Raw genomic sequence first — 18,521 nt, 5'->3', positions numbered from 1 at the left:
GCTCAAAGCATACTGAATTTGTGTACAATAATGAAACACTCAACTATGAAATATCTTTAGGTTGCTTTTCTATGCAGCTCAGCTATATGCATCCATACAATCTTAATCCATCTTACCACTGAGTCACTGCTTGCTCTGCTGTGATCAAGTCAAGTTCATAAACTTAAGTTCATCTTCCAAGTCAGGGAATGCCCATCGCCAGGAGAAATAAGTTAAGTCTTTGAACATAAGCTGGTAAAAATGACACATCTACTTAAGCCCTGAGGGCAAAGTGCTTGCTGTACAATGTTCCACTATACATGCTGTATATGAGCATGCAAAGCTGTTGTGACACCTTCCTATGGAGGATCTAAGATCCTTCACATCCACTATAAAAACCAAGAGGCCCTTTAACAAACTACTTGCTGGCTTTCAGCTGTCATTAAGAAGCAGAGGAGACGTGCTGGGTTACACTTTCAGAGAGCTGCGCCCAGCTTCCAGTACAGAGCTAGTGCTGTCCATAGTGGGAGGAAAATGACACAGACTAAGCTGCTTTCTGCAGCAGCAGCCAAAGCGTGAACATTTAAAGCAAAGCGGAAGCATGCATCTCTCTGGTGATTACTCAACATCTGATGTAGCAGCAGCACGCAGATGTAGGCTGGCTTAAATCCATTGCCAAAGGGCCAAGGGAGAGACAAAAGCAACACAGTCTGGAGGGGATAGGGTTTTATGCAGAGCTGAAAACGAGAACATTCCTGAGAAATAACTGAGCTTCTGAATAACATTAAGGGCACTTTATTAAGCACCAATTCAAGCACCCTTCAAAAGATAAAATGCATTACTGTAAAAGCGTATTTTCAAATCAGAGTGCAGCTTGTATAATAAATTGGTAATTAATGAACTTCTGCACCAATAGAAACTAGAGCTCAACAGTAGGTCTTAATGCCCTTTTCTGAGCTCTCACTTGTTTAAGGCAGGGCTGCCTTATGTACATGTACACAATTACCAACATGGAAATCCAGCTCAAGTCTGCTCTTTGACATGCTGCATTTCCTATTTCAACAAAAATATAATTACACAAGATAGCCACCACTGATTCTTTTTAGACTTTGGTGCAGCAGCAGACTTCATTTAAGTACTGTTTGCTAAAGGAGGATGGTGAGAAACTGTCATTCAGCTCAATTTTATTCATATATCACAACTGTCACCTCAAAGCACTTTGTATGCATGGTCAAAGACCCTACAACTAGAGGGGAAAATCCTGACAAGCAGATGATACCCTGCAAGCAAAAACTTGGCAATGGTGTGGAGGAAAAACTCCCTTCAGACCTCCAGCAGACCAGGCTCACAGAGTGCCCGGTTGAGGGGAAAGAAGAGAGAAAGAAGAAGGAAGGAAGGAAGAAGGAAAGAAAAAAAAAAAAAAAAAAAAAAAGCACAGAGACCAGAATAAAACCTATTTGAGGAAGATGACCGTTTACTGGCATGGCACGAGTGCAGTAAAGCATAAATGCATGGCAGTGAAGAGAGGTGTGGGTGAGGGAGACGAAATGCTCAATATCATGAGAAGTCCCCCAGCAGCCTAAGCCTATAGCAGCATAACTATGGATGCAATGGTTCAGGGTGAAATAAGACATCCTTAAAAGGAAAGTTTTAATCCTAATTATAAAAGTAGAGGGCGTTTGTCTCCTGAATCCAAACATGGGAGCTGGTTCCACAGAAGAGCACCTGAAAACTGAAGCCTCTGCCTCCCATTCTACTTCCAGAAACTCCAGGAACCGCAGCCTGAGCGTGAAGCGCTCTATTAGGATTCTCTGATATGAGATCTTTAAGATATGAGGCCTGATTATTTAATACTTTCTATGTGACAAGAAGGATTTTACATTCAAATCTAGATTTAACAGGGAGCCAATGAAGAGGACCTAATCTGTCAGTGCTCACTGCAGTGTTTTCCATTGACTGAAGGCTCTCTGGGGAGCTTTTAGAACAACCTTCAACAGTTACAATAATCCAGGCTTGAAGTAACAAATGCACGGACTAGCTCTCCATCATTCTGAGACAGGATGTTTCTAATTTTAGAAGTATTGTACAGATGAAAGAAAGCAGTCCTACATATTTGTTTAGTGTGTATATTGAAGGACGTGTTCTAGTCAAAAAGACAGATTCCTCACATTGTTACTGGAGGCCACGGTAATGCCATTCAGACTAAGTATCTCATTAGACACCATGTTTCTAAGATAGTGAGAGCCAAATACAAAAACCTCAGTACTATTCCAATTTAAAAGTACAAAAGTAAAGGTCATCTAGGCCTTTATATGTTTAAGACATTCCTGCATGCAGTGCTGTGGTAAAAATGAACGCAGATCCCTGCTGAACTCCATGAGTAACTTGTTAAAATGTTGTGAACAACAGTGCTGAATGCTGCACTGAGGTCTAGCAGGACAAGCACCATCAGAAGCCATGAGATCATTCACAACCTTCACTAGTGTTTGTGTAATTATGAACTCTGAATCAAATAAACCATTCCTCCTCTGCAGATGATCACTCAGCTGTTTTACAACTACTTTTCCAAAAATCTTTGGCGTAAACAGGACGCTGTCTAATGAGCTGAGGTAGCAAGCACTTGTTTAATTACAGCTTCCCTAAGAGCCAATGATAAGTAGCCTGGTAAAGAAACTGATCACATTTAATAAAAAAAAAAAAAAAAAAAAAAAAAAAAAAAAAAAAAAAAAGAAATGACTTCTTTGGAAAGGGAGGGGGTCTAACATGATAGTTTGGAGGAGGTTCTAAATGAAGTTTGTTCAGAGATAAAGCTCTGGCTTCTTTTAAACATCAAAATGAAACTATACACACACAATTTTGGTGTCTCAGCATTTACACATAACAGACAAGTTGTGCAGCATGAAGCCATGGGTTTAAATGGCTGTGGGAAATTCTGCAAGTCAGTCAAAAACAGCCAATACAGGTGATCCAATCCAGGTAAGGGGCTGAATTACCTGCATAACATATTTTAACAAAAATATTCAATTGACATTTCCCTGCCTTTAAAAAAGATAAAAAATAACCTGATTCTTAAGTGACTCAAAGGGCCCACAGCAAGTTGTTTTCTTGCTCAAAACTGGAGTGTTTCTATTGTTTTCTGAATCAAAACCTACATTTTAACTGCAGCACGCTGAATCAGGATCTTGCAGTACTTCAAATCGTTTCACAGGGGCAGGCTGACTTCAAACAAAACATTTCCTTTAGTTCCTTGCTCTCAAATTACTTTGAGTGTTGCCTTCACACGTGCTCAACTAAATATGCAACCTATCAAACCTTGTTTATGTTCAATCACCCAAGTAGGCTGTGCTCTACACTGATTTTAAACAGGGATCACTTGTCAATTCAGCACAACCCATTTCACACATTATTAAATGCATTGCTTTTATGCATGGCTACACAAAGGGCATTTATCCCATCCAAGACTAAACACTTGAAATTTTCATTATGACTACATGCAAATAGTTTAAATTCAGTAATTAATGAGCCCCCCCCAAAAAAACACCCACATACACACACCTATACCCAAACACACCACACTTGCCTCGTCTACTCCATAGTTTCTGAAGATGAACTTTAACCTCCCTGATTTGTACACATCTATTGTGCTACTGCAAACAATCCAGCACACTTTTTATACTTCTATTCTACCAATACAGCTATAATAGGAATGCTTTTTAGAGAAAGTGTAAGAGAAGGGAGCTGGTGTAGGGGAAAAAACCATTTAGCTTGACATAGTTGGAGCACTTGACAGCATTTTTAGAGATGAGGCAGTTACTTTAGGGAATGGTAGCAACCCTGCAAAGACAGACCTATGAATAATGGTCTGGTATACAGAAGAACTGTGAAATATTAACATGAATATTTCAAACCAGAAGTGGCTGGGTGTACAGATGATGTGTTAATTTAATGAAAGTCACAGAACACATAATCTAAAGTCACTGCGTTTACGAGCTCCCCCGCTCCCCTCCCCCGGCCTCCAGCATCATTTCTAATGGAAAGATCTGCTCATTCAACACACACACACACACCACACACACACACACACACACACACACCACACACACACACACACACCATTGAGTCAGGAGAACAATGCAAACAAAACCAACGCATTTCAAACTCACGCACAGAAAAGCTGAAAGGTCTCCATAACCTTAACCACAAACAGCAAGAATTAAGAATACTGTAGCCTCAAACATCATCTACCTGCTCATGTCACAAAGACCATGTCAGCGTGCCTCTGCCAGATGCATTCCTCCCATTAAAAACCTGAAATCATTTGCAAATTGTCCACCTACCCAATACAAGGCGCTGAACAGAATGTTCCCAGAGGGAGTTTTCTGAAAATGTCATTTCCCTACTGGCTCTGGCAGAAGCAGGCACATTAAAGCAGTTTAAGGCAACACTTAAAATTGTACATCAGATCTTGATGAATGACATATTGAAGTTGAAAATCTGACATACATTGTATCCAATTTGTTAAATGACATTAACTGTCAGTGGAAACCAAAAATCCATCGTTTCAGCGCTAAGAGTTAGAATTGTTCAAGTGTTCCTTTTTTGTTAAACAGTATAATACACACACACACACACACACACACACACAAAAACACTATGAGACTCTATATGTTGAATACTTGAAGGCCTCTACATAATATTAAGGGTAAGGAGTCACATTTTATAGCTCATTTGAAAGATTAAAGTGGGAGGGAAGGAAAAAAACTAAATCACAGAGTGCATGCAACAACAAAAGCTTATGGCATGGGCAATAAAACAGTCGACCGACCGACCAGTTATTAACCAGCCTTAGCAATGCAAACAGTTGTTACCTGTGATTTTGTCTCGAACTAGTTTACAGGACTCAATTTCGCCGATGCTCCCAAACAAACTCTTCAGTTCCTCTTGGGTCATGTTCTGAGGCAGATAGTTGACTATCAAGTTAGTTTTACTGTCCTCTACGCTCCCTGACTCTACAGGTGAGGAGCAGTTTTTGATAGTTGAGGGACCGTTGCTTGTGTTGTTGCAAGTAGGCCCGTTGGATAGCTGTGTTTCCATGGCAGCAATTACCTGCTAAAGAGACAGAAAAAAAACCCAAAACAAAAGCACTCAAGTCAAAACTAAATTCAAATGAAACAAAGGCACCATAATGCCAACAGTTAAAAAAGGATGCTCTTCACACAGTAAACACTGTTTGTGGACTAATAACTTAATTTCACCAGTGGTTGACAGCAAAAAAAACCCCCAACAAACAAAAGGAAACAAAAAAAAAAAGACCGAAATGTCAAGAACTTGTCACCACAGAACATACTGAGTAAATGTTTTAATTATGTCAATTTGCCTTTAGCTTATGCATGAGGACAAATGTAAAATTTTAGCAATGTAACATAACCACAAAGATATTAACTGAAACAGACTAGACCCAGAAAATAAAATTACTCTGGTATTTGTGATTGCTGCTTTTCTGAGAAAACAGAAGACACATTCTACAATAAGACGATCTATTAATCTGCCATATGCTCAGCAACTGATGACACACATATTAGGGAGTGGCATGTTTAAAGTTATCCTTCAAGATTTAAAGTTCCTACCAAAGTGAAACATTTCATTCACCGAAATAACTTCGATATGCCGAGCCTATAGCAGCCCCAAATCTGCAGCCATCAGTACACTTGCATTGGACAAAAGGCCGTAAACGATAACAGTAATTGGTTAAGGCAACAGAACACGTTAATGTATGAAGAGTCATCCTTAACAGATTCTCCAGAAAAAAGATCAATGTAGTCCACTACCAATTATTCTCACTGAGTTATCACAGAGGCTACAAGGCTGTAATTTTGAAACTGATTCTATAAGATACACACAGAGTAGACAGTGGCAGGAAATTTTAGACCATACCAATACAAACATTAACATGGGAACTTTTCATATACAGCCCTTAAAAAAATAAAAAAAAAAAGGATTGGGGGGGGGGGGGGGGGGGGGGGGGGGGGGGGGGGGGGGGGGGGGGGGGGGGGGGGGGGGGGGGGGGGGGGTGGGGGGGGGGGGGGGGGGGGGGGGGGGGGGGGGGGGGGGGGGGGGGGGGGGGGGGGGGGGGGGGGGGGGGGGGGGGGGGGGGCTAAAAACGTGGTTTAATGTAAACTGCAGCAATTAAGAACTAGCATTGGGATGGTCTGAGCACTGACCAAAGAGGCCTCTGGCCAAAATTTCAAAGAAATAAAAGTGCCACAGACCCCAGTCCAAGGCTCAGGCGCCCACGAACCACTTCTAAGCAGAGAAGCCACATCGCACAGTCTGACTGCCATGTTAGTTTGGAGATGCCGTCTGAAATGTGGACACAAAAAGTACTTCATGTTAGATCAACAACAACAAAAGCAACAGTCAGATCACGTGTCAGTGTTTAGGGGGGGAGGAGGACGATGCCATTTTTTTCCTCTTTTTATTTTGAACTGGCTGTCCATGCAGATTGGTCAAAACCAAGTAGAAGCAAAAGGCAATGTTTCACTTGGTCACAATTCATTTACAGTACGGAGAAAAAAAACAGGTCTGAGAAGTGTAGAGTTCAGTCCAGAGAGCATCCTGGCCACAACAGAGACGAGCAGCATGAGGAATGGGAATTTGGAAAATGGATGAGTACACTATACAAAGATGTTCACCAAGACTAGGAAGCACAAATTAATTTGTCCAAGACTGCTAAGCCAACACATCACATTCCTGCATTTTTTTTTTAAAATCCAGGCACACACACACACAAGTCCAAACATCCAGGGTGAAATAATCCACATGATGACCTGCTCTTTAAAAACAAACCACTAACACTAGTTCAAGGTGACATGCCGAGCCTGAGCTCACAGCAATGCATTCTAGGGCTGCATAAAACGATTATTTTAGTAATCGAGTATTCTATCGATTATTCCAGCGATTAATCGAGTAATCGGATAAGAAATACTTTTTTTTATTAACAGTTTATCTGCATATTTTAACTTCCGTAATGCAGTTTCTCGCCATGTGAACAAACAGCGGTGAATGGAGCAGCTACAAAGTTCTCTTTTCTTCACCTTAACACTTGCTGATCAGGTGCTTGATGAAGGACCTTTAATGGTGGTTACTAAAAAAAAGCTGCTGTTTTGGACGCTGGAAAAACGTTTCCTTTTTCACTACTTGAGCTCACCGTCACAGCTTCGCCTCTTTGCGCTTGCGCAGTTAAAACCGCTGCCTGCTATGAGTGTTTTGAAAAACTAGTGGCTGCGGGAGCCATGGCGCATGTGTGAGTAATGGCGTAATGCTTTGTATTCACAAGCATTCTCGAAAACACGTTTCTACTGCAGGTCTATATTTAGTCACTAATAAGGGATTAAAGTATAAAAAATATTTTGAAGGAGCCCCTCGGTCCTGGGGGGCGGGCCTTCCGGTACCGAACCATCGCTAGTGCTAATGGCCCGCGCTCGCTAGCAAACCAGTTCTGGTAGCTACAGCTGAAGTAAAGACAAAAATAGCAGCTGAAATTCTCAGCGAGCACAACACACACAGACACACAGAGAGCAGTGGAGGCGTGGAAATGCATGTCAGCGACAGTTGCCACCCGTCCCATAAAGTACGGAACACGGCATGTTACGGAGCCGTATTCCACGGAGTCCCGTAACATACGGGGTTCTGTATTTTATGAGACAGGTGGCAACTCTAGTGATGATCCACTCTGTGTTAAATGAAATCCATCGCAGCGACGGAGAGCTTTTTAGAATGTGTGCTTGTGTATACGTGAGTGATTCACACTCCAGTCCAGTAGGTGGCGGTAATGCAGTTCTATGTTGGTTTGCCAGCCCCCAATAAACCCACAAAAAAACGTCAGCACAAATGCTGCTAATGCTAGTGAGGAGCGCCGCTTACACCGAGACAGCTGAGCGCTGCAGAGTTTAAACGAAGCATCGACACAGTAAATTTGTGTCGATAAATTTTTAGAATCGATTTAATCGAGTTAATCGATGAATCGTTGCAGCCCTAATGCATTCAAAAGACTAATCAACAGCATGGCAATGAAACAACTGCAAACCTTACAAGACTTTCAGCTGACTTAAAAAAAAAAAAAAAAAAAAAAAAAAAAAGACAGACAAGGCAGAAAGTCAAATCCAAGCCAAAGAACTTAAATATTTGATTCTATCATGACACCATATCGATCAGAAAATCACATAGTCAATTAACCATTACAAATTGATCTTCATTTATACAATTTAACAGAATCCACACCAGTAAAAATACCTTTGCTAGAATCAGCCATTAAACCTTTACAGTGCTGCTATCTCTGCTAACTTCTTTACAGAGCACAAAGCTGCACAAGGACCCTTTTCCCCATGTTGTGTATAATATGCTAAAGTATTGTGAAATTAAAGTTAGAGAAGATTATTTTTTGGCTGCAGGCTACTTTTCAAAACTGTTTAAAAAAAAAAAAAAAAAATACAGATGACTGAACATGTAGTTCCTTATTTGTCAGTTTCTTTGTTTATTGCATCTAGTGAAAATGTCAGCCTGTCAGAACTCTCATGCTGATTGATTTTCTGCATCCGAGCAGTGAAAACAGCATTGCAACTGTCACATGGATAGGTAAAAACAAACCCGATTTCTTAGTGGGGAGCTCCTAAAACCATATATCAATATGCCATTAGTGTTTCATCATACGTACACTTAGAGGTAGGAATTAAAAAAATTCATGTAATCTTTCCTGCTACGTTTTATAGCAAAATTCAGGCATTTTAAAAAAAAATATATATTCTTATGTGCCATTTTATAATCAAATGCACGTTACACATGTAAACTGAAGCTTTTATCTACTTTTGGGACCTTGAATGTTTATCGTTTTGTCTAAACACTGCCACAGCTGAGCTGGGGTGAATAGCCATGTTGCATGACAGTTTGGGGGGGGGTTGAACGATGGCAATCAGCTCACCCTACTTTAATCACCCCAGCATCACCCTATAAAACTGCTTATGACCTATGATCACAACTCATCACCTCACATCTGGTACCTTTTGGTTTTCAGATATGATACTGCCAAAAGTCTTCACACACGAATTTAAGTGACATCCCATTCTTAATCCAGAGGGTTTAATAGGATGTCGACCCAGCCTTTACAGCTATAACAGCTTCAACTCGTCTGGGAAGGCTTTCCACAGGGTCCAGGAGTGTGTTTATGGAAATTTTTGACCAGTTTTCCTGAAGTGCATTTGTGAGGTCAGACACTGATGTTGGACGAGAAGGCCTGGCTCACAGTCTCTACTCCAATTCATCCCAAATAGGGCTGCAACTAAAGATTATTTTGGTAGTCAAATAATTGTCATTTTTATCGATTAGTCAATTATTTCAATCTCACTCACCTGCTCAAGCCTGCCTACCTGTTATCACCTTGTCTCTTATCGCAATTAAAATAATGACCCATAAAAATACGAGCTTGAAACGAATCCAGAGTATTTTAACATTAATGTAACCATCACAATAAATATCAAACAATGCACATTAAAATGAATGCAATTTTTTTTTTTTTTTTTTTAAACGAATATAATGTGCAAATGAGGTCCAAAAAGTTAAAATAAGGCTTCAAATTAAATCAAAGTTTTTCCGTCCAAAACGCCTGAAAAGTTTTCAGACAATTCAGTTCATACAGAGGTTTACTTTTCAGAATGAACGCTGATATGGATACGAGGGGGAGAAAAAAAAAAAACAAAAAAAAGGAGCCAATGTAGCTGCTTCTACTGTCCTTCACTCGTTAGCTAACATAACTGAAATAGTGGCACTTAGCAAACATCATCCATGAGAGCCTGTTTCCGACAGGTAAACAAACATTACTGTACAAATATTATCAGGTATCAACAACGCCCTAACGTACCCATCCAGAGCTGACGTCACAGCTCCATGTTTTAAACGCTCAGCACTGCAGTGATGCTACCGTGGAAGGAAAGCTCTGCTTTGCACAGTCTGCATTCAGCTTTATTTTTGTTTCTGTCAAATGCTCCCACACTTGACAGTCTGTCTCCATTTTCTCCACCCTCCTCTCTGTTCCACTAGCGTTACGTTGTTCTGTTACTTTCTTCTTCATCGGTATTGTTTTTATTAGCAGACAATGGAGGCAATACTGCCCCCATATCCTCCTGTAGTGTGTTGCAATTCCAAAAATCACATGATAAGCAGAACAAAATAGACGGATGGGTTTAAAAGTACGAAGTTTCGACAATGAAATTACATGTCAGCAAATTTTTGTAGTCGACATCATTGATTACAGACGAATCGTTGCGGCCCTAATCCCAAATGTGTTCTAGCAGGTTAAGGTCAGGACTCTGTGCAGGCCAGTGAATTCCTGTTCAAGTGACCTTGCTTTGTGCTCTGGTGCACAGTCATGTTGGAACAGGAAGGGGCCATCCCCAAACTGTTCCCACAAAGTTGGGAGCATCAAATTTTCCAAGATATCTTGGTATGCTGAAGCAATAAGAGTTCCTTTCACTGGAAATAAGCATCCACTGACCCCACTAATTTTTTGTGGCCTACCACTTCGGTGATTAATACTACTAATAGTTGACTGTGGAATATTTAGTAGCAAGGAAATTTCATGACTGGACTTGTTGCACAGGTATCATCCTATCACGGTACCACCACACTGGAATTCACTGAGCTCCTGAGAGTGACCCATTCTTTCAATGTTTGTAGAAGCAGTCTGCATGCTTCTAGGTGCTTGGTTTTTTCATCTGTGGCCATGGAAGTGATTGGAACACCTGAATTCAATGATTTGGATGGGTGAGTGAATACTTTTGGCAATACAGTGTAAATAACCACCTATCAGTGTCACACGCATTGGTTGTATGTGCAGGGTGCCAACATTCAACAGATGGGGGCCAGTTGCATAATAGCTTGGGGGCCCTTTACATCATCCAAGATTTATGTTTATTTTAGGGGTGGGACTTTAACACGTTAATTTCGATTAATTAATTACGGGGAAATTAACGAATTAAAAATTTTAACGCATTTTAATCGCACTTTGCACCGTGGAACGTTTCTCAGTGCACGAGTTCCAGGCATACAGATTATATCGACGCACAATGTCAAAAATTCAATGACCGCATCGTTTGAAGGACCCCGGCCCATGTCCTTCGCAGCCCACGAAGACCGCAAAGGCCGGAAGTGAGCGGCTAGCCTTCATATCAGCGTTACCTGCCCTCACCTCTGTGTAGCTCATGTCGCCTAGCAACCGTGAGTGCGAAGCACAGCTGTGTAAAAGCAGCTGGTTAAACGGAGAACGAACTTTTTCTCCTTTTTGTGGTTTAATTTTAAGTCTTTAATTCAAAAAAGATGTTAAAACAAGCATAACACATTTCAACATCAAGGAATACAGCTGAGAATGATTAATTTCCAACTATAACAAGTGAGACATTAATGTTGAATAAAACTATCCAGTTGTGATGCTTAACTTTAATTTCAGGAGTTTGCTTATCACAGGAGCACTTCCACCCTTGTTGGTCTGTGTAGTAGACTGGTGGGAAAATAAACAAAATTTTGAAGTTTAAGCTTATGTATATTGATTCATTCATCAACCAAACTTAAATATTTATGTTAAATATTTAAATGAGATTAAAATGCAATTAATTTCGATTAATTACAATCTGATTATTAGATTAATTTTTTTAATCGAGTCCCACCCTTAGTTTATTTGCACAAGCCAGTAAATGTCATGCCAATTTTAAGTTAACTACAATTTGCATTTATAACTTTTTTAAAAATTAAAAAGCTGTAAGTACGAGGACTACCATAATTATTTTGATAGTATGTTAGCAGCTTGCTAAGAGTATGATAATAAAATCTACCTTTAAATTAAAAAAAATATTGTTTCCTTACAATTTGGGAAAGTATAAAGATCTAAACACTGAAAACAACTGATCATAACACCTGTCCAAATCACGTGTGCCATGTTCGCTACCTTAAAAAAAAAAAAAAAAAAAAAAAAAAAAAAAAAAATCAAAATAAAGGAGACTAGAGGAGGGAAAAAAATGACAATTTGACATTTAAGAACATTTACAGCTTGTCCATGAAGCCTCCAAACTTATGGGTCTAAAAAGAGGCAAAAACAACAAGAAAAAAAAAAAGTCACTAAATTGGCAACACCAATTATGTACACAAACTGCAGCAACAGCGTGATGTCAGTCAGATCAAACAGCTGCAGAACTGCTCTGGACTCTCAATTAGAAATAATTATGACCTCAGTCTATCCAAGTGTGAAAAACTGGAGGTGTACTCTGAATGTGTGATTAGTGTGATTGCTTGACTAAAACTGACAATGTTCAAGGGTAGCGTTATTTACGGGGACATTAAGCATATCGCTGTTTATTCTGGTGTACAGAACACAGCTCTTCTAGTGACAAAATTCAGGTTTCTGCCAACAAGCAGAGTTTACTAATCAAGGCACTCCCGCAGCATTTAGACCAGAGGCGAGAGGCAGGGCACACCCTGTACAGGTCGCCAGCCTGTCGCAGGCTCACAGGCCAACACAGACAGACAACCATTCACACTCACATTCACACCTATGGGCAATTTAGAATGACCAATTAACCTAACCCCAGTAACTGCATGTCTTAAGACTGTGGAAGGAAACCAGAGTACCTGGAGAAAAACTCACACAGACATGGGGAGAAAATGCAGATTCCACACAGAGGCCCGGGCCAAGGTGGAATCAAACCCAGACCTTCTAGATGTCCTAGCTGTGAGGCAGCAGTGCTAACCACCATGCTGCATTTTGTTTTTCTTCCCCTCAAATGTGAAAATTAGTTTCTCATTGGACGATTACTTTATCAGCTAACTGAAGCCAGAATGACAGGACACACTGGAGTCTAGCCAACAGTCAGCTGTGCTCGAGCAGTGAAGTCCCTGCAAGAACATCCTCACAACAGGGAATAATCAGCTGAATTTAAAATTATCCCGTGTCACGCACAATTCGCTCGTCCCACTGTTTCCAGATATTTGGCAGATCACAATCCATGTGTAAAATGGCGTGATGCACAGTTTACTCGGGGCACATGAAAATACAATGCAGTAGCAGCCTCACTTGCTGTTTCATAATAACCATGCGTAGTGACTGGCTTGTTCAGTCTTCAGGCCATTGTTAACTTGGTCATTAGAAATTGCTTTTGTGTCAAAGAGCTACACCTTCCCCCCCTTTTTTTATTAAAAACCATGGGTTAGAAGAGAAAGAGAAAAAAAAAAAAAAAAAAAAAAAAAAAACATATTAAGACATATTGGGTGATGAACTCCACAGATATCCATTTTTACTTAATACAATCCAAAAACATTAGCAAACAAATGCAGCATTTCTTCTAGAGACAACTGTAAGGATGATAAAATTTTTTGTAGTAATCCTTATATGATGGTAATGTTTAACGTTTAGTTAAACTGAAAGTTATACATTCAGGTCAACGCTGCTTGGAGGCTGGGAAAGACATTTGTGCACTCATATTGAATTTTCAACGTTGCATTGCACAAGTGCAAATAAATGAGTCATTTGATTTGCTGGCATGTCCCAAAACCAAGGTCAAAACCACTCGCTGCATAACCCAAGCAAAAACGGAAAATACAACCACACAGCAAATTGCTTTTACCAACATGACCCATTACCACAGATGCATTTCACTTAGATAAAAAGCCTCAGCAGACCATGACACAAGATGAACACAAGGCTAAAGAGAAAGTCCACTATTCAGTGTGATTTTGAAGTGCACAATAGTCCATATGGTTTCCAACAAAGATGCACACCATTGCAATTTTTTTTTTGCAGATTCCATGTTTCTGTTTTAGTTGAACTGACCACTGATTTAGGCTCCCTTAATAAGTGAATATAGCAAAGGGTAAACTGTTAATCCACTGAATCTTAAGCATTTTTATGTCTACTAATCCTTTAAAAAGTGTTTTTCAATGTTTAGAAAATAGTCAAGATAACAATAGGCTAATAAAATACATTAGCCAACAATAACAACATCTTTAAAAGAAAAAAAAAAAAAAAAAAAAGTCCTCGATGCTTAAGGGTAGCAAGTTATGTTACAATAAACTGGAGGAAACAAACCACAATGGACAGGCACCAGCCTGAACTTTATTTTATGAATAATGAAACATCGGTTGACAGTAATGACGACAAACCCAACTACACTCCACAGAGTGACTGCACCCCAGCTAGTTTAAAAAAAAAAAAAAAAAGAAAAAAAAGAAAATGCCTTTTTAAAATAAATCAAAACATTTTGTCTCTGGTACTAGTTTGCTTTTACTCTCTTGTGGACACTCTACATCTGTGACAGCGTGTGAAAATCTGCCCAGAGTCCAAAATTCTCTTTTTAAACTTTCTTTCCTGAAATTTTAAAACCCATAGATTAACACACAAAAAAGATTCCAATTATCCATCTTTGCTTATTTTCTATCAGTTTTTACACTGAATGTCAAAACTGTATCTGTTCTTTGAAATATTGTGCTTCAGTGATGATGCAAATGGAAACTAACTTGCAGCACATTTGTAAATGATTACAAAAAACTGTCGACTGATCACAATCCACACAGTATTATTGCCACGTCTCAAAGACAGAAGTTGCCAGGATCATAAAATTGGGCAAATTCCTCTGGCTGACTGGCTAGGTCACACCCCACCCGGAGTGTGTGGCTGCACTGAGCAGCGCCACCTTCCCTCACAGGAGGGAGAGGGGTATGCTGGAAAGGGGTTAGGGGCAAAATAGGACACCATTTTTCAGTTTATGCATCAAAAATTGTTCAAACAATATTTTTGGACATAGTTTTGAAAGATATTTGTAGTCAGCAAAGCTAAGAAATATAGCAAAGTCCAGTAGTTCTTGATTGTGTCATCGCTTGGCTGTTTTTTGCACTGCCAGGATTCTCGATCTGCATCTTTTGCTGGCTTTTCATGTGCTGCATCACATATTTAAGGCCATGTGGTGAGTTTTCTGAAGACCACTACTTGCTTTTAACAACCCAGGGTTGATCAACCAGTGCTGCGCCATGCTGAGGTTGTGGAAGGAAACGGCGCGCTGAGACACGCTGAATACATGATATTTAAGTGTACCTCTTCTGGTTTATATGCAGAAAGAATTACTCTGTTTACTGTTTACCATCAATGCACTAGCAATCAGGAGCAGCATTTAGCGTTTAACATTAGCATCAGCTTGCTAATGCTACACCCCACCCCGCTACATGGACTGGGTTGAAAAATTTTTTTCTGGCTAGAATCCTGTATATCTCCAAAATGCTAGTGGGCAGAGTTAGTATACCACAGAGTTAAGTTTATTTGTGACTGAAATCCATGGGTGACCTAGAGTTAAATTTAATCAATGCTGGACAACAGTTATTAGCAAAAAGGAGCCCAAATAATACCCTTTACAAATTATACTTGGTTTCACAGAGGAATGTCCATGCGCAAAAGCAATCACAGTTGCTGCAGTCTGGCATCACTGCTGCTTGTAGTTAACGTTCTGTAGGTTGGCACATCAGACTGTAGCCTGAGCTGGTGTGACTACACATACATCCAAATCTTTAAGGTCATCCATCATGAGCAGTCACTACAGCTTTACTTTGCTGCTCCGCCGATGGAGTTTAGAGTGATCATAATGCAGTGCATGTCAAGAAGAGATCAATTTAGACTTTACAATGTTATTTATGACAGTCATTGACAGAAATCATTAGCAAGACTTATTGAAATCCAATACAGAAATTCTAGTTCTCATTTCTCATCAGGATCAATTAATCTGATGAGACAAAAAATAAATTGTGCCTGGATATTGTTGAAGTTTCATATTATTTTCAATAACATTTACTCACCTAACAGATTTTTAAATAGTTATACATTCTCTCCAATAAGAAATCTATCCTGGGGTTTAAACTATTCTTTCATCATCAACAGCCCTTATAGCCTGCAACTGTTACTGGAGATGCATAAAACTTTCATACAGAAAACACTGACATTATTAGTGTGTTAAGTACTGGACTGCAGCCTTTTACCTGCAGTCCAGGGTATATCACAATGACCAAACAGGTCTACTTTCCTATCCTTCATATATGTACCTCTAAATCAGATTTTTTTTTTTTTTTTTAACCTTTTCTACTAAAATAAAGCTTAAAATACCAATAACTAAATGACAAAAGGTTCTGAACTTCACAGGTCAGCTTAACCCTCCCACTGCTCTTTTCATGTGCTATTTGTCAAAGTGAAACCAGCTGGGGACTGCAAAACGTTAGCTGTTTTGTTAACGTGACAAAAAGGTTGCACAGATGTGTGTGCCCTTTTAATTTAATATGCCAAAACTCCATTTGTAAGCAGTTAAGCTGCTCTACAAACTGCCTCCTCATGTGCACAGTAACAAGAAAGCAGGACACAGGAGAGCATATTGTTAAAGAAATTGACTGACTTCAATCTCCATTTCATGTCTCACCTTTTATTCTAAGTACAATGCACAAACATTGGCTACTGTCCCACTTGAGATACTGCCACAAGGCAGAAATATTTCATTAGATAAACACTTGGAATAGGAAGCCTGGCAAGATGCCGCTCCACAAAAAATTTCAGTCAAGGCTTTCACTGTGTGCAGCCAGCCAGCAGCCTCCTCTTAGAGCAGAGCATCTTGTTCCCCTAGAGGCTTTGCCTCACAATTTTCGTCAGAAACCAGGCCCAGATAAAGACCACAAGGTTCTTTTTTTGTTTTCCCATCACTGCTAAGATAAACCCATCCACCTCCACAATTTACCCCACTGAGTAGGCTGCCTTTTAGGACTCATTAAAGTGTAGCATGTTTAGTTACTGGGACTTTCAGATCCCACAGCATTCTCGCAAGGGAAGAAAAGGTTCCGCACACAGTGCTGCTATGAGGAAAAATAGAGATTTCCAATTCAAATACAGTGAACACTTTCACAGTGTAAAAAGTAGAGATGCACCAGTATATCAGCTGATGCTCGCATTGCTGACTGCCTTCAACATCTGGGGAAAAATAATTTACTGATTGGAGCTGGTGATCAGTTCTGCACCAACTAAACATAGAAGTGGCTAACAGAGTTGAAAGATTTTAAAGCTGTTAATTTTATAACTTTTTTTTTTGCCCTGACAATGAAATAACTAAGCCCAAACACTGGTATCAACATCAAGTATGGGGCAAACTGTTCAATATTGACCCAGAATTTATCAGCCAGTGGATCCCTTGTATTAAGTATAGGGGCCTTTCGGTGGTTAACACAAAGCTGCAAGTAGTCACCTGAGGCACTAAACTTTTGTTTCCAAGCCATTTGTCATCCTTCAACCTCTGAGCTGATGGTGCTGGCTCTGTTTTAGCAGCTCACTGATTGTGCTAATTAATTACATAGAAAAGTGACTGAGTGGGTGTTCAGAAGCAAGATTTCACAGCTGATCAAATTCCACTGAGATACAGCTGAAAAATCAACTGTTATTGAATCAATAAATCTCAGCATTTCCCCTCTTACTGTTACTGCCTTGGAGGGTGGAGGGGCAGCTCATCCTAACAGAAACCCCCCCTTCCCCTCAACCCAGTGTCATAACAGTCATACCTGTATTTGTCCTGCAAGGATGAAACAACCCTACACTTTCTGTAATTGATTAGAATAGAGATTTTGAGAAAAAACCTTTGTCCACTCCTAGAGTCCAATATCACAATTTTCTGCTGTGTTTCCATTTTACACCATAGCAAAGTTTTTTTTTTTGTTTTTTTTTTTTTGGGGGGGGGGGGGGGGGGGCAGACAATTGGCAAAAAATTCTTAACATTCTGGAAATTTGTGTGAATTATCCCTGAAGTTTCCAGTTTTATTTAAAAAAAAAAAAAAAAAAAAAAAATGATTTCCTTTTAGTTAATACTATCCCGATCCTGTTTTCTTCTATAATATTTCTTGACAGGCTACAACTGAAGATAGATGTTTGTAGCCTCAAACAGCTTTTGGCTCTACATTTAAATTAAATCATACATGCAAGTCATAATGACAACTTGAAAATATCCAGGCTTTCAATTTAAAGAACCTACAGTGAAAGGTAATCAAGCAATCTACACATTACATGATTGCTACGGAAAGTACTACATTTTGCTCACCACACAGGTCAACCTGAACATTTACTATAGTTTTTTAAACCTCTGCTTCCTAGAACAATTTCAGTCATTATATACTACAGGTGAATTCATTAAGACTGACAAAACATTCACCAGGGAAAATTGAGTTGAATAAAGCTTCAAGATATTGACAGGGGTCAAACAGGTACAGATTTGACCGACCACTGAATTTCTTCAACTTGAACATGAAGCCAACGTTGAGATCAGCATGTACCGATGTGACAGCGAGCACTTAAAGTGAGGAGGCACGAATCTCTGCTACAAACTCCATGGAGGATTAAATTGACCAAGTATGCGTGACAAGCTGCAGAGTAAAGAACTCCAGAGTGCACACACTGACATGCACAACCTGTCCTTGAAAACTAAAAGCCCACAAGT

General features: G+C 39.7%; 1 protein-coding gene across 1 annotated transcript in view; it reads right to left on the bottom strand.

Moving 5' to 3' along the window:
- LOC115775167 (ELAV like neuron-specific RNA binding protein 2) overlaps positions 1-18,521 on the bottom strand; it is a 37,665-nt gene that overhangs the window by 11,716 nt on the left and 7,428 nt on the right. Inside the window, 2 exon segments of the mRNA XM_030722705.1 lie at positions 4,848-5,088; positions 6,249-6,339. Of these exon segments, the coding sequence (XP_030578565.1) occupies positions 4,848-5,088; positions 6,249-6,320 (313 nt within the window). The 5' untranslated portion in view covers positions 6,321-6,339.

This window comes from Archocentrus centrarchus, assembly GCF_007364275.1.
Source record: "Archocentrus centrarchus isolate MPI-CPG fArcCen1 chromosome 18 unlocalized genomic scaffold, fArcCen1 scaffold_23_ctg1, whole genome shotgun sequence".
In the NCBI taxonomy this organism is placed as follows: domain Eukaryota; kingdom Metazoa; phylum Chordata; class Actinopteri; order Cichliformes; family Cichlidae; genus Archocentrus; species Archocentrus centrarchus.
The sequence above is the reverse complement of the archived record's forward strand: the minus strand, read 5'-3'. Positions and strand labels throughout refer to the sequence as shown.